Here is a 14,607-nt window from a genome sequence, read left to right as displayed (position 1 = left end):
TGCCCGGTTACATCGTCCCAAGAGATGCTCGAGATCAAGCCGTCTCTTGATTAGCAGCAGAAATGGAAAACCGCCCCGTCCCATGTGGGATCCGCATGAAAACTGGCAGCGAAATCAGGCACGACTCCAAAAGGAGGACAAGGCTGAGCCAGGAAAGCAGCTACAACCTGGTTGGCACGTGTCTTACCTTATGCCCAGCTCTCTGGCACGAGAACGGCCTCTTCCTACCAACTTGGCACAGAACTGCAAGCCTACCCTATGCAGAATTTTCCCTCTCCTGATACGTTTGTTTTCACAAGGATTAAAAGCTGAATAATGGAGAAAAGGATAAGCCCCCCAGTAACCTATCCCCCCGCCCCGTGAATCTGGGGACGCCCCACGTTACCTCGTCGTCGTTCTCCACTTTGGGGTTGCTGGCAGTCCTCTTCAGGTTGCTGCTGAGGTGGATGCCGACGGTGGCGTCCGACTTGGACCTCTGGTGAGTCCTTTTGGAGGGGGAGAGCCCCGCCTCGGGGGCTGGGCCCAGGGCCGGCAGCTCCCTCTTCCGGTGGGCCGGCTTGAGCTCGTCGGAGAGGATGAGCTTCCGCAGCTTGGTCCCGCGGGAGTGGCGCTGGGTGGAGATGTGCATGTCCGAGGAGTAGGCGCCCAGCAGGAGGGCGCACTGGAGGGAGAAGTTGATGCTCTGCCGGCAGCGGTGGACGATGTAGGGCTTGATGGCATCGCCCACGTCCTCGTCCATGTGGATGTACATGTTCAGCAGCTGCGGCAGGTAGAAGTCCACGTCCTCGTTGCGGAAGCAGAAGAGCCGGTTCCCGATGTAGGCCTGCACGCCGGGCTCCTTCGAGTTGTACAGGTACGAGATCGCCATGGAGATGTCGAAGAGCTTCGACTCGAACAGGCGCAGCAGCCACGACTGCTTGGCCGAGTTGTTCTTCTGGCGCCGCCGGGCACTCTTCACTGAGTTGGGCGCATGCTGCTGCTCCTCCTCCTGGATCTTGTCCGGAGGGTCGTCCAGGCACTTGATCTCGCAGCACTCGCCGGGGCTGCCGTTCAGCAGGGCCAGGCCAGGCCGGCGAGCTGCGCCTGCGCTGCCATCCTTCAGCTGGATGGAACCGTCGGGAGAGATGCAGTGCATCAGCTTGACCTTCTCCAACACCTCCTCGCAGGCCTTCTTGGCCACCTCGGGGTCAATGACCGCCAGCTCGCCCACGCCTTCTGTGATGACCCCCAGGGCCGCCACCCCGCCATTTCCCGGGGTTGGCAGCACGGCTGCAGCCAGCGCCTCCTCCTCCTCCTCTTCCTCCCCTGGCGGCGGCACGTCTGCGTCAGAGTCACTCATATCCAAGGTGGGTCTGTGCTCTTTCAAAGCTGGAAAGCAAACCGGGAGAGGAAATTAAAAGAGAACATGCGCTCATCGGGCAGCCTGGGAGCACAGAGCGCTGGCCTTACACAGCAATGTAGGTGCTCTCTCGATGAGCTGGTGTCCTTCCCCAAAAGGGAAACTAAGACTCTAGTCCTCAGGGTTGCAAATAAAAGGTCTGGTTTAATAGGTACATCTGGCTCAGTATTGACTAAACTGACTGGCAGGGAACATATCCAGCCATGCCTGGAAAGGGATTGAACCCGGGACACAAAGCAGATTATCGCTGAGCTGTGGTCCTGCTAAATACAGCCTGTATTTCAGTGCTTAAAAACAAACAAACGGACAATCCCATTTCACATTCCACCACCAAGACTATAGTTATTCATAGAAAGAGGATTCTTTTTGCAGCAAACACAGGCTGGAAAAAGGCCACAAGATGAGCAGTGCATAGACCTATGCCAGTCATCCATAGCCTTAAAAAGGGGGGTGGGGATGAGTGCCAAAGTTCCTCCTCCTTGGTCACCAGAAACAATTTCTGACTCACCACAGGTGACCAGCGTTTTGACAAGGCTGCCTAAAGCGGATTTGCTTTCCTACTTGATGAGAGCTACTATGGCCCAATGTACAGAGAGCGGCTAGGATTCAAATCCCACTTTTGCCACCCATTCTTAAGGTAGAAACAAACCCTGCTCCCATGCAGTGTCAACACTATTGATACTATTGGTTTGCTGAGTTTTCACTGCGGCTCCCCCTCCTTTGGCCAGATGTGGTCACCTTGGGCTGAACCCTGCACCCAAGATCCCTGGGGTCACCAGTTCAAGGCCTGCTTGTGACCTCCAGTTCTGAAGCCACAGCAGAAGACGGCAGAAGCTTCTTAAACAAATTAACTGTAGAGCATAAAGACGCCCCCCCCTCCTTTTTTTACCGCTGGCCACATACACACGCTTAAAGCTTCTCTAACCTCTGGGAAACCACCAGAGACTCCTGGAGTGTGGAAGGCAGGGAGAGGGTGGGAATACTTCTCTCACGATGTGGGCAGAGGCTGTGGGCGGCTACCTCTTCACAACATACAGTGGTACCTCTGGCTATGAATGCTTCAGGTTATGAGCTCCGCTAACCTGGAAGCAGCTGCTCCTGGTTGTGAACTTTGCCCCAGGAAATTGTGCACCAGAGGCGCGTGCGCAATGGGAGGCCCCATTAGCAAAAGCGCGCCCCAGGATAAGAACGGTTTCAGCTTAAGAACGGACCTCCGGAACAAATTAAGTTCATACCACTGTATCCTTCTTTCCATCCTGCCACCGTCAGCTCTGGTTCATGGGGTCACGAAGAGTTGGACATGACTGAACGACTGAACAACAACAACACCGTCAGAGGCACATTTGGTGGGAGAAGGTAGGCCTTTTTGGTGGTGGCTCCCTGACTTTGAAACTCCTTCCCTAGAGAAGCCAAACAGGCGCCCTCTTTGCTGTCCTTCAGCCAGCAAGTGAATACTGTTTTATTCCAACAGGCTTTCAAGAACTGACTGGCTTTTAAATAGTGCTGTGATGCATTTACTACCTGTATTTTAACGTATCTGTTTTGATGTTGTGCTAATTCTATTATGGTTTGATTTATTTTTTACTATTATTTTTTATATGTTTTCAGTCTCCTGTATTTTAGCCCAGATGAGAGGATGGAGAGGCCCCATCCCTGAGTCCGCTGACAGCCACAAATCTATCAGGCAAATGAATGGCTCTGTGGCAAGCAGAAGTCAACAGTTGGCTACTAACTGAAGCCAGAACCTGCGAGTCCCTGGGATGCAGAAAGCTCCCCGGCACTAACTCAGACCCTAGAGTCCAACTAAGCTCAGTGCTGCTGACACTCAGTGGCAGAGTCTCTCCAGGGGTTTAAAGAGGGAGTCTTTCCCCAGCTCAACTTGGAGGTGCCACTGGGCATTGAACCCGGGACCTTCTGCATTCGGTGCAGGTGCTCACTGCTGCCCTTCCCCAAAAGATAATTCAAGGCTATAGTCCTCATGGTTGTGAATAAAGGGCTGATTTAACAGGAAAACACAGAAGATGCTTGGTCGCACTGGCTGAGTATTGCCTACACTGACTGGCAGTGGTTCTCCAGGGCTTCAGGTGAGGAGCCTGTCCTGGAGATGGCGGGGGTTGAAACTTCTGCACGCTGAGCAGATGCACTGCCCCGAGCTTCATCTCTTCCCTTGTGATCTTCAAATGTTATAGAGTCACTGCAGCAGAGCTATGCTTCCCCACGCACCCAGAGATTAACACACACACACACACAGTGCAGAAGAATTAATCCCCTTCTTTCCAAAAAGGGAAGCTTTCACTTAGAGGAATTTCCTGACAAAAACACTCCCAAATTCAAAGCGCCATACAAGAGAGGATTTGCAGCCTGCGAGAAACACGCTAGCAGGTCACAGGGTCCGAAATTAAATGACTCCTTACTAATTAAATGATGGAATGAATACCCAGTTTTATCTGCTTAGCGTGTGATGTAACCACTGGAAGGTGGGGCCATGGGCACGGCCGGCTTCTCTCATCAAAAGCTCCAGAGGAATTCTGCCTTCTATGAACTTTCGTCCCTCTCTCCCTCTCCCTTTCTCTCCCCCCCCCCCACACCAATGCTTAAAATAAATGTGGAAGAGCTGCTGCTTTCAGCGGACTCAGGTTAATCCAGGGACTAGCACCAGGGGATTTGTAGTCCAGGATCCACGACTGCAGCAGCTTTCCAAAATAAACAAGCCCAAAGAGAATCAGAGAATCCTTCCCAGGGCAACTTCTACCACAGAACCCTGCAGAGCAGCCTTACGCAGCCCCCCTGCCATATAATATTTATATATCCGTTTCCTCAAGGGCTCTCTTGCAAATCTTCACAACAGCCCTGCAAGGCAAGCCAGCATCAGCATCCCCACGTTTCTGGGGGATTTGGAGAGGAAGAGAAGCAGTTTGCCCAAGGTCACTCCCCAAATTCACAGCTCCTGTTTGGTAGGAAGCAGGAGAGAACCGGGGAGGGGAATTCCAGCAGGGAGCTGGTGCCTGAGGCCAAGAGCCAATTAGCTCTCCACTGCCAGAGGATGAGGCAGCTCAAGATCTCTCAGGGGATTCACAAGCAGGCTCTCCTGTCAAATTTAACCACATTTTTCTTCACCTTGCTCATCAGAGTATCCAAAACAGATTGTGCTTTAAAATATATATACATGAAAGGGGGGGGGGGAAATGACAGCATAGTTAATGGGCTGTACCCAACAAATTTTTACTCCAAGTAGACCCACTGAAATTAATCACCCTAGCTTAGTCACACACATTCATTTTGATGGGTCTTTGCATCGGAGGCAACCTGCTGCAAAACACAAAGTTAAGGATGTGAAACCATCCAAGAGGAGTTAGGAACAGAAGAGCCTGCCTTCTGGATCAGGCCAAAGGGGGCCCATCTAGCCCGGCATCCTGTTCTCACAGTGGCCAACCGGATGCCCCAATAGGAAGCTCACAAGCAAGACCGGAGTGCCCCGGTATTCTCCAATCGTTGTTCCACAATATCTGGTATTCAGAGGTAGATTATCCCTGGGCATGGAGGTTCTGCTGTCGCAACAGACCTCCACAAGGATAGCCCTGCTGGATCAGGCCAACGGCCCATCCCAGCGGTGGCCACCCTGGTGCCTGTGGGAAACTCACAAGCAGGACCCGAGTGCAAGAATCCTTTCTCCTCCCATGGCTTTCAGCAACTGGTATTCAGAAGCATTACTGCATCTGACCGCGGAGGCAGAGCACAGCCATTGTGACTCCTGCATCACATATTCGTCCAAAGCTCTTTGGAGCTAAACTTAAAACTAAATATTATTATTATATTGTCCTAGGCAATGGCTGCACCCCATGGCAGAGGATTAGTGATCCCTCCAAGTTAATTACGCCTTGCATGAGAAGCTGGAAGCTGGGATTGTTGAAGCAGCCCAGATAGCGCCAGGATAAGCTCCAGACATCTGGTGGCTATTAAACGGTGTTACTTTCCTCCCCAAGGCTCAGCGTTTTGCAGAATTTGCCGCCCGCCCACCTCCCAAGGACAGAACACGTGGCTCTCATTGAAGCTTCGAGTGTGCGCCCCGCTTACGAGGCCTACATTAAGCACCGCAACGTCCCCTCAGCCCCCTCCCCTTCTCCGACTCCATGTCAAGAAATCGCTTCAAAGGTCAAAGAAAGCCTGAAGTTGACAACAGGAAAAGCAGGGACTTTGGGGTTGGGGGGGGGGCAGGTGAAGAACAGGATTACATTGGCAGCACCAATCCAGACCTAAATTAAACAGGGCAGTTGGGAAAACCCCACCATCTTTCAGGCATGGGACTCCTCTTGGCGTAGAGGAAAGACTCGCTGGACGGGATTAGGCTTCTTCCTCAGAGGCCGAGCCAGGGAAGGCTTAAAAAAAGAAATTAAAATCTCCTGTCTGGTCTGCCCAAAGCACTCCCGACGCGTCAGAAACTTGCGCACTCCGACAGAGAGATTCTGGTAGATGCAGGCAGGGTCACTCAATTCTTTGAATCAACCCCAGGCCCCTTGTGCTATTGCTTTGCATAAATATCAAGATTCTAGTCCTCACTGTTCAAGGTCCTCACCTGTAATCTCCTCCCCTCCCAAGACACCTCCATGCTCCCTCCAGTATTCGTAAGTCAATAATTTCTTACATTTCTCTCCTTGGCTGCTGTCCTCTCTTCCTTTCAGCCAGGAATTCTACAAGGGTGCTGCAGGGGGGGGGGTCACTGTAGAGAAGGCTCTGCTCCAGGAAGCTGCCACCAGGGGCAGAGAGCAGGGTATCTGCAGAGGCCCTTAAAGGAAGGACATGATTGGAGGTGGTGCGTCTCTGGTGTGGCCTCTGGGCTGTTTTGGGGCTTTTAATACAGGGGTGGAGAACCTGGGTGTTGCTGCATTCCAGCTCTCATCATCATCATCATCCCCCCTGACCACAGTGGCTCTTAGGGCTGATGGGAGCCGAGAGCCTAACTACAGGATGTGGGGAGCCACAGGTTCCCACACCCCTGCTTTAAAAAGCTCAAAGCCCAAACCTTGAACTAGGCCGGGAAAATAATTTGGAACCCGTAATCCTGGAGAGGCTAATTGTCACGATGCTACATGCAACCTCCACTTGCAGAGGCAGCCTACCTTTGGTATGCCAGGGGCTGGAGGCCCATAGCAGGGGAGGGCTTTTGAAATAATCAGGGCCCCATATGCACGATAATACCACTTTAAACAGCCGGGGCTTCCCCCAAAACATACTGCGAACTGTAGTTTGTTCGGAGTGCTGAAAATTATTAGCAGGAGACCCTTGTTCCCCCCCACAGAGCGACAATTAATAGAGCAGTTTAACAATCAATCCCTCTCTCTGGGGATTGGAAAATATAGCTGCAGCAAGGAATCCTGGAACCTGTAGTTTCCTGAGGGAACCAGGGCTCTTCCTGTTAGTCACCCCTAGCTCCTCCAAAGAACTAAAATTCCCAGGATGCCTTAAGCTTGGGGGCCGCGGCAGGGAAATGGGCTTTTGCAAACCACCTTCAAACGGGTTTGCGCAAACAAGTTTTAAACCAGGTTTTGCAAACTGAAAAATGATGCAAATGATAAGACAGAAGGGGGGGGGGAACCCTTCCATGTCTTGCTAATGAGGGGTGGTTAAACTACTCTGACAACTGTAGCTCTGTAAGGGGAACAGAGGCCTGCTCCTAACAACTTTAAGCACCCTGGACATACTACAACTCCCAGGAATCTTTGGGGGAAAGCCATGACGGAACAAAGTGGTATGACAGTGATTGAAATGAATACGGCTGATGAGGAGGCTCTAGATTTCTACCCAAGAAGGCCATGATCCCAGGGAACTTTGCAGCATCAACAGGGGCGGGGAGGAGCAGGAGGCTGAACTTGTGCAAGGGCAATTTAGCAGGAAGAGTATACTTTTTTCCCAATGTACACACACATAGAGGCAAGTCTGAACCAAGCCACTGAGTCACACGGAGATGGTGGCAACTGCCGGGGGTTTGCTTCTGAAGCAGCGGTGACAAGAGTCATCGCTCCCAGAGTTCTTGCAGGCTAGAATATCACAGCCATGTGCTCACACGCACACAGAGGGCCACGAGCGCTGGAAAACCACTTTGCCATCCCACACCATTCTGTCGCAGCTGACTCACCCCCTTCGCAACCACCCGCCTGTGCTGGGCGGTGAACGATGCCGGTCTACCTTACAGGAAGGGCGGGGGATATCGGTAGTCTTTCGTTGGACTCCAACTCCCAGCAGCCAGCATGCCCAAAGGTCAGGGAGGATAGCGGGAGATGTAGTCCAGCAAGAGCTGGAGGGTTAAGACTCCTCACCCGTGCCTGACAGGACCACTGTGAGCACTGAAAGGGGGTTGGACTAGATGACCCCTCAGGTCCCTTCCAACTCTGCAGTTCTATGTGTCTATGATTAGAGAGGTAATTTGCATAACTGATCTAACCTGGGGAAAGGCGGTAGCTCAGTGGTAGAGCACCTGCTTTGCACGCAGAAGGTCCTGGGTTCAATCCCTGCCATCTTCAGACAGGACTGGGAGGGACTCTGTCTGAAACCCAGAGAGATGCTGTCTGCCAGCACAGACAATACAGAGCTACATAGACTAAGGGTCTGAGCATAAAGCAGATTCCTAAGTCAAATCTTGGCTCATGACCATGAGGACTGGAATCTTAGTATTAATTTTAAAGCTAGTGACATAGGGCACCCACTTTACATGCAGAAGGTCCCAGGCATTTGGAGGTAGGAGAGAGGAGAGCTGCTGCCAGTCAGTGTAGACAATATGGAGCTAAACAGACCAAGGGTCTGATCTGGTAAAATATATTGTTGTTGTTGTTGTTGTTGTTGTTGTTGTTGTTGTTGTTGTTGTTGTTGTTATTATTATTATCACCTCTCCTACCATTACATATCTTTAGCAGCCAGGCAAAAATGTAACGAAGGTGCCAGTCGAACCTTTCTGGGGAGCGCATTCCATAAACAGGGAGCCATCGCAGAAAATGCTCATTTTCATGTGGAGGAGGCACACAAAGAAGGGCCTCTAATGACGGTCGCAGGACCCAAGTTGGTTCATACAGGGATAGACGGTCCTTGAGCTATTGTGGTCCTGGGCCATTCAAAACTTCTTAAGTCAAAACCAGCACTTTGAATTGGTCCCCAAAGCTAACTGGCAGTCAGTGCAGTTGGACCAGGATCAGTGTAATATGCTCAAACCGTCTTGCCCCATCGAGCAACCTGGCCGCTGAAATCTGCACCAGCTGAAGTTTCTGAACCGCCTTCAGAGGCAGCCCCATGTACAATGTGTTGCAGTAATCTAACCTAGAGGTTACCAGAGTACTGATGATAGAAATTAGGCTAGCCCTGTCCAGATAGGGGCGCAGCTGGGCAACCAGCCCAAGCTGATGGAAGGCATTCCATGCCACTGAGGCCACCTGAGCACCCCTAAGCTGCGTACCTGCTCCTTCAGGGGGGGTGTAACCCCCTAACAGAGCCTCAGTCTTATTTGGACTGAGCTTCAATTTGCTGGCTCTCATCCAGTGCATTACTGAGGCAAGACAACGGCTCGGCTCATCCACTGCCACACCTGCAGATGTAAAGGAGAAGAAGAGCTATGTGGCATCAGCATATTGCTGACAACTGTACTGCAAAATTCTGGACGACCCTGCTCAGCGGTTTCATGTAGATGTTAAAACAGTATGGGGGATAAAACTGGACCCGGAGGAACTCTACATTGAAGGCTCCGCGGCATCAAAGAGCACTCCCCAAGCATCAACCTCTGGAAACAACCATCCAAGTAGGAACGTAACCATTGCAAAGCAGTGCCACCCACCCCTAACTTGATAGCTTCCTGTGTTCCTCCTTTCGGGGAATATGGTATAGTAATCCAACAATATCTGGAGGGCATCAGGGTGGGGAAGGCTCACGTGCACAGAGTCCTCTGGGTGTTTAAAACTGAATGCCTAAACACAAACCACTACTGCTACAATTTAAAAACAAGAACAAAGTATTTTGGCAACTTTAAAAGATGAATGATTTTTTTTGTGGCATAAACTCTTGCAAAGTACAGTAGGCAATACAAAGTGTTATATTGAGCTATATGCAGTTTCAGGAGTGGGGGGAGAATTGTAAGCGGAAAGGTCAGAGGCAAATGAAATGCAGAGGACAGATAGTGGTAACATTGACCTAAGAACAGAAGAGGAGCCCTGCTGGAGCCCATCTCATCCAGCATCCTTTTCTCACAGCAGCCAGCCAGATGCCTGTGGGAAACCCACAAGCAGGACCTGAGCACAAGAGCCCTCTCCTGCGGTTTCCAGCAACTGGTATTCAGAAGCATTACTGCCCCAGACCATAGGCATCATGAAGCGTAGGCATCATGGCTAGCAGCCAACACTATAAAACTCAGGGCAATAATTCATACTTCTGAAGGATGCTTGTGCCACAAGAAGTTTGTTAGCCCTTTAAGGTGCCGCAAGGCTCTGTCCTTCTTAACGCAAGAGATAGCTGAAAGGATGAAAAAAGTAACTAAAAAGTGAAGGGAGCAGCAGTACCAGGACAGGACACAACAGGCACCCAGGAAGGGTGTTTCATGGGAACCTCAGGGGACCCCTTCAGCTCTGCTGGAAGACCAGCTCCATCGTGCCTCCTCTCCCCTCAACACCCACCTGGAAGAAGCCTCAGCCAGCCAGATAGAAAGCAGCGCTCATTCTGTAGCCTCCGCAGAAAGACAAGCTCCATCAGGAGCCTCCTAGCCCTGAACTATCCCCATTAAATAGAACTGCTATTTAAACATTTTAAGAATCTGTGCCTGCGTTTCCCTCCCTGCCCCTCTTTCCTTTTGCGCCATGCCATTTAGATTGCAAGCCTGTGAGCAGAGACTGCCTTGTTTTAACCAGCCACTCTGGAAGCCTTTTTGTGTGTTACCGGTGCTGTAAATAAACAGGATGCTGAGGGCCCCTAGTTTCTTATTGGCAAACAGGCTCATTGAATCACTGACTGAAAGAGGTTGGGGTGTGTGTCTGCTTCGGATTGGAGCACCGGATAAAAAGGGAAGGAAACAGCCCAGACTTGAGAGGTAAGAAAGAAGGAAATTGGATGCAGGGCAATCTCTGGCCTTCCAGATGTTGCTACATTACAACCCCCATTAGTCCCAGCAAGGATGGGCAACAGTCAGGGATCACAGAATTGTAGAGTTGGAAGGGACCCTGAGCATCATCTAGTCCAACCCACTGCAATGCAGGAATATGCAGTTGTCCCGTACAGGGATTGAACTTGCAACCTTGGCATTATCGGCACCATGCTCTAACCAACTGAGCAATGAGGGTAGTGGTAATGCAACAACTGGAGGGCCAGAGGTTCCCCACACCTGCAGTTAATCACGATTCCCTCCTCCTCTTCTCGATAATCCAAGAATTGGGAAGTACTAGCCCGATACAGCACAGAGGAGGCCCATCACGCATGCCCAGAAAAGGAGGCCCGTCCACCACTCACCTCTCTCGTGCCCATCCAACCAGGCAGATTGCCCCTGCTGAGACGCTCGCCCACAATGCCAGCCGAGTCAGCCATCTTTGGAGATGGGGGCTCAAAGGGATTCTCTGCGATGATCCTTCACAGCTGTAGGGAAGAAAAGCGAGAAGTGTTGGAGGGAAAATGGAGGGAACGTCTCACTCAACCTTTCAGTTTTAACACAGGGGTTTTTGGCCTGCTTTTTAAACACAGCATCTCTCTCAAACACTGAAATACCAGGAAGGTGCTTGCAGAAATCTGGAGGGACGCCACACATCACTTCATGTTCAAAAGCACATTCCATTTTTGAAGGGGTGAAGGGTAGCGTTCATCCTCGAAGACTGAAATATCAGAACGGAAGCTGGTATACACATTCAGGACACTATGGTTGAAGTGCAAAGCTTGGCTCAAACCCTGTACCTTGTTCTCACAAGGGGGAAAGGTGGGCAGGGATATAGGGATGTCAAAACAATCATAAACTTGGTGGGTAGGTTTATAAGACAATCTGAAGTGGAAATGCTCGGAAGAGGAGAGGTGGAAGAGGCAAAGAAACTGCAAAGTAAGAATGTAATTGGAATCGGATGTCTCTGAAGCTTGGAAAAGCCCACTCAGCACGGAGAGCTGCAAAACCAGCAAGGACTCAGAAATGCTTTGAGGGCCGTTGGCAAACTTGCTTTGACTCTCCTTTCCCCACACCACAGGCAAAGCTGCATCTTCCCGTCCTTACAAGGAAGCAAGAGTATAATTAAAAGAGCTTTTAAAAGAGAAACTTGCTCCTTGGCAACTCAGCGAGGAGGGTGAAAAGGACTCTGAAAAATCCCGGAGGAAGTGGGGTGGGGAAGAAGAAAAAGGTGAGGTATTAAAACCCCAGCACTCCTTAACATCAAGAACAAAAAAAATGACAGTCTTGAGGAGTTGTGGGATACAACTGGTGTGGAAATATGCCTGCAAAAAGTTACTAGCCTCCAAAATATGTTTTGTTTTAGAAGAAGTCATCTGATTTAAACCCTAGAAGCTGTTGCATGACATTAACGTTACAGATAAATGGGTCAGAGGTAATAGAGGAGCAATGGTGAGGAAGGTGTCTCATATCCAAGGACGGGAGAAAGGAAAACGGGGGTCAGGGAATGGAGTGGGAAGAACTGAATTGAGGGGGTAGCAGAAAGGGGGCCAGTATTAATTTGCAGAAAGGAGGGGTTGGACAGAGGCCACTAAATCCCGTGAATCAGTGGGACAAAGAGAGGGGGGACAAGAGAGTGGAGGCAGGGGTGTGGGGAGAGATGCAAAACAAGGGGGTATAAGGGAAATAATTGAGGGGGGGGGTGTTGGGAAGTCAAAGGCTCCCAGAAGCCAATGGGGCAAGAGGGAAGGTGGAGGGGAAGACAGCACTGAGGAGGGGATTTCACCGGGTTAGGAGGGGGGCAGGAGCTTCCAGGGGTGAGAGGAAATCAAGGGTGGTGGGATCCACTTGAGGAAACTGAGAAGGGGGCCGAGGAAAGAAACCCCAGGAGCCAATGGGGCAGTTTTAGGGGAGAAGGAAGAACAGGGAGACCTGAACAGTGGGGGCTCTTACGTGTCAGAAGGAAAGAAACGGGGGCAGAGGAGGAGAAGGAGGAACTGGGGCGGGGGCAACCAGGGCTGGATCCAGTGGGGTGGGGTCGGACACAAGGAGTCAGTGGGGCAGGGGAGGAAGGGGGGGGAGAAGAAGGGCCCTTGAACCCCCCTGGGGCAAAAGACGGGGGGGGGAGTTCCTGGGCTTGTGCGGGGGGGGCGAAATCTCCCATGGGCCCCTGGGGCAGGAGAGGGGGCGGGCAGGGGCCCTGGAGGGAGGGGGCGTTGGGGGGGGAGGGGACGGAGGACCCCCCCAGGGTTGCCCTCGGAGGTGCCTGCCTGCCTTCCCCGCACTCACCTCTCGCCGTGTCCATGGGAGAGAGGCGGCGGCGGCGGCGGCGGGGAGGGAGGGAGGCAGGAGCAGGCGCCCCTCCGCGGCCTCTTGTCTCTCAGTCTTTCAGTCTCTCTCCCTCCGGCCGCCTCAGCCTCTTCCAGCCGTCGCCGGGCCCAGCTCCGGGGCTGCCCTCGCCGCCGCCTGAGGGGGCCTCTTCCTTCTCCCCTCCTCCCTATCCGCCCCGCCGCCAAGTAAATAAATAATAATAAAAAACCTCCCGCCCCCACCTCAGATTGACTTTCTCCTCACACGCCACACACGAATGGGGAGGGATTCGTTTGGTTATTTTTTTATTAATTTAACCGAAACCCCCCCCCCACTCTCTCTCCCCGGAGAAGGCGAAGGACCCCAACTCAGGGCCCGTTGGCGGCAATGGAGAGAAGGGCCGTAGGTGGCTATGCAAGTGCCTGATTGGGGGAGGAGGAGGAGGAGGAAAAGGAGAAAGAAGGCGGGGCCGGCGCTCCGGAGACGCACGCATGCGCAGCGGGTTTCCCCGCTGTGGGTCGCGTGCAGTGCAGTCGGTGGCTGCTTGGAGGGGTGAGGGATTGGGGCCACCCTTGCAAGCCCGATCATAAACGCGGAGTAAAGCAGCCCTTCTACCTCTTTCCTTTAAAAATAGTATTAAGTGGCTTGCAATTGGTTTTTTATTGTATTATATTATGTTGTGTTATATTATAATATATTATATTATTTATAAATAGCATTATGTATTAGTAATTGGGAGGGGGACTTTATTGGGTTGTTTTTAATTTTGTATTATGCATTGTATGTTTTTATATTTGGGATTTTAGGTTGTCACCGCCCTTGAGATCTGTGGGTTATAGGCATAGCTGTCAACTTTTCCCTTTTTTAAAAAAAGGGAAATTCCCTTATTCCGAATAGGATTCCTCGCAAGAAAAGGGAAAAGTTGACAGCTATGGTTATAGGGCGGTATACAAATTTAATAAATAATAATATTTATATCCCACCTTTCACCCCCCCAGTCCGGATCTCAAAAATCGAACCTGTTTGCAGCTGCTCAGAGGACACCCATTGACCTTAAGCGGCCTTGCATGGACTCTCTTTTAAACAGAAGCTGTATGCCCATTTGTCAGGGATTCTTTAGCTGCAATTCCTGCATTTCCGGGGGTTGGACTAGATGACCCTTGAGGGTCCAACCCTACCATTCTATGATTATTCCTTGCAGTGCTGGCCAGCTGCAGAACTGAACTCTGCTTCTCCCTTCCCTCTGCTGCTGTTTTGGTTTTGGGTGCAGTTTATGGAGGAGGAGGAGGAGGGCAGCTGGCAGATTTGGGGCAATTACAGACAGGTAAGATGACTCCCGGCAGAGAAGAGAGAGTTTGGAAGAAGGAGCGTCCCTCTGCCAACACCTTTGCCCCAGGCAGTTGCTGTCTTGCAGCTGAGTCAAGCGCTGAGAGAAAGCGCAGGATTGCATCTAGCAACACCCACCAGGTTGCAGTTACTATGCAGATGCTATTGCAGTCAAAAAATGGTATTGCAAATGTCAAAAATGTCCTCTTCTGCATCACCTAATGGCTGGAGGGACTACGATAAGCTTGGTACATTATCAGTTATGGTGGCAACGTACAGTACAAGAGTTTTTGGAATTGATTTTGACAGAAATGATAAATGCAGCCGAACCTTGGATCTCCCAACGCCTTGGCTCCTGAACAAATTGGCTCCCAAACAATCAAAACCCGGAAGTGAGTGTTCTGGTTTTCGAACGATTTTCAGAAGTCGAACGTCCGGTGCGGCTTCCGTGGCTTCCGGTTGG

At 51.3% G+C, this 14,607-nt stretch overlaps 1 protein-coding gene across 2 annotated transcripts in view; it reads right to left on the bottom strand.

Moving 5' to 3' along the window:
- Positions 1-12,838, bottom strand: part of PI4KB (phosphatidylinositol 4-kinase beta) — a 38,760-nt gene extending 25,922 nt beyond the window's left edge. For both annotated transcript variants that reach the window (XM_033174481.1, XM_033174482.1), the window contains exons 1-3: positions 12,798-12,838; positions 10,874-10,996; positions 386-1,368 (exon numbers count right to left, since the gene is read on the bottom strand). In XM_033174481.1, the coding sequence (XP_033030372.1) occupies positions 386-1,339 (954 nt within the window). In that variant the 5' untranslated portion in view covers positions 1,340-1,368; positions 10,874-10,996; positions 12,798-12,838. The remainder of the gene's footprint in view (positions 1-385; positions 1,369-10,873; positions 10,997-12,797) is intronic.
- Positions 12,839-14,607: the final 1,769 nt, after the last annotated feature.

The sequence above is a fragment of the Lacerta agilis genome, chromosome 17 (genome assembly GCF_009819535.1).
Source record: "Lacerta agilis isolate rLacAgi1 chromosome 17, rLacAgi1.pri, whole genome shotgun sequence".
Taxonomy (NCBI): Eukaryota; Metazoa; Chordata; class Lepidosauria; order Squamata; family Lacertidae; genus Lacerta; species Lacerta agilis.
This window is presented reverse-complemented; position numbering and strand designations above follow the sequence as displayed.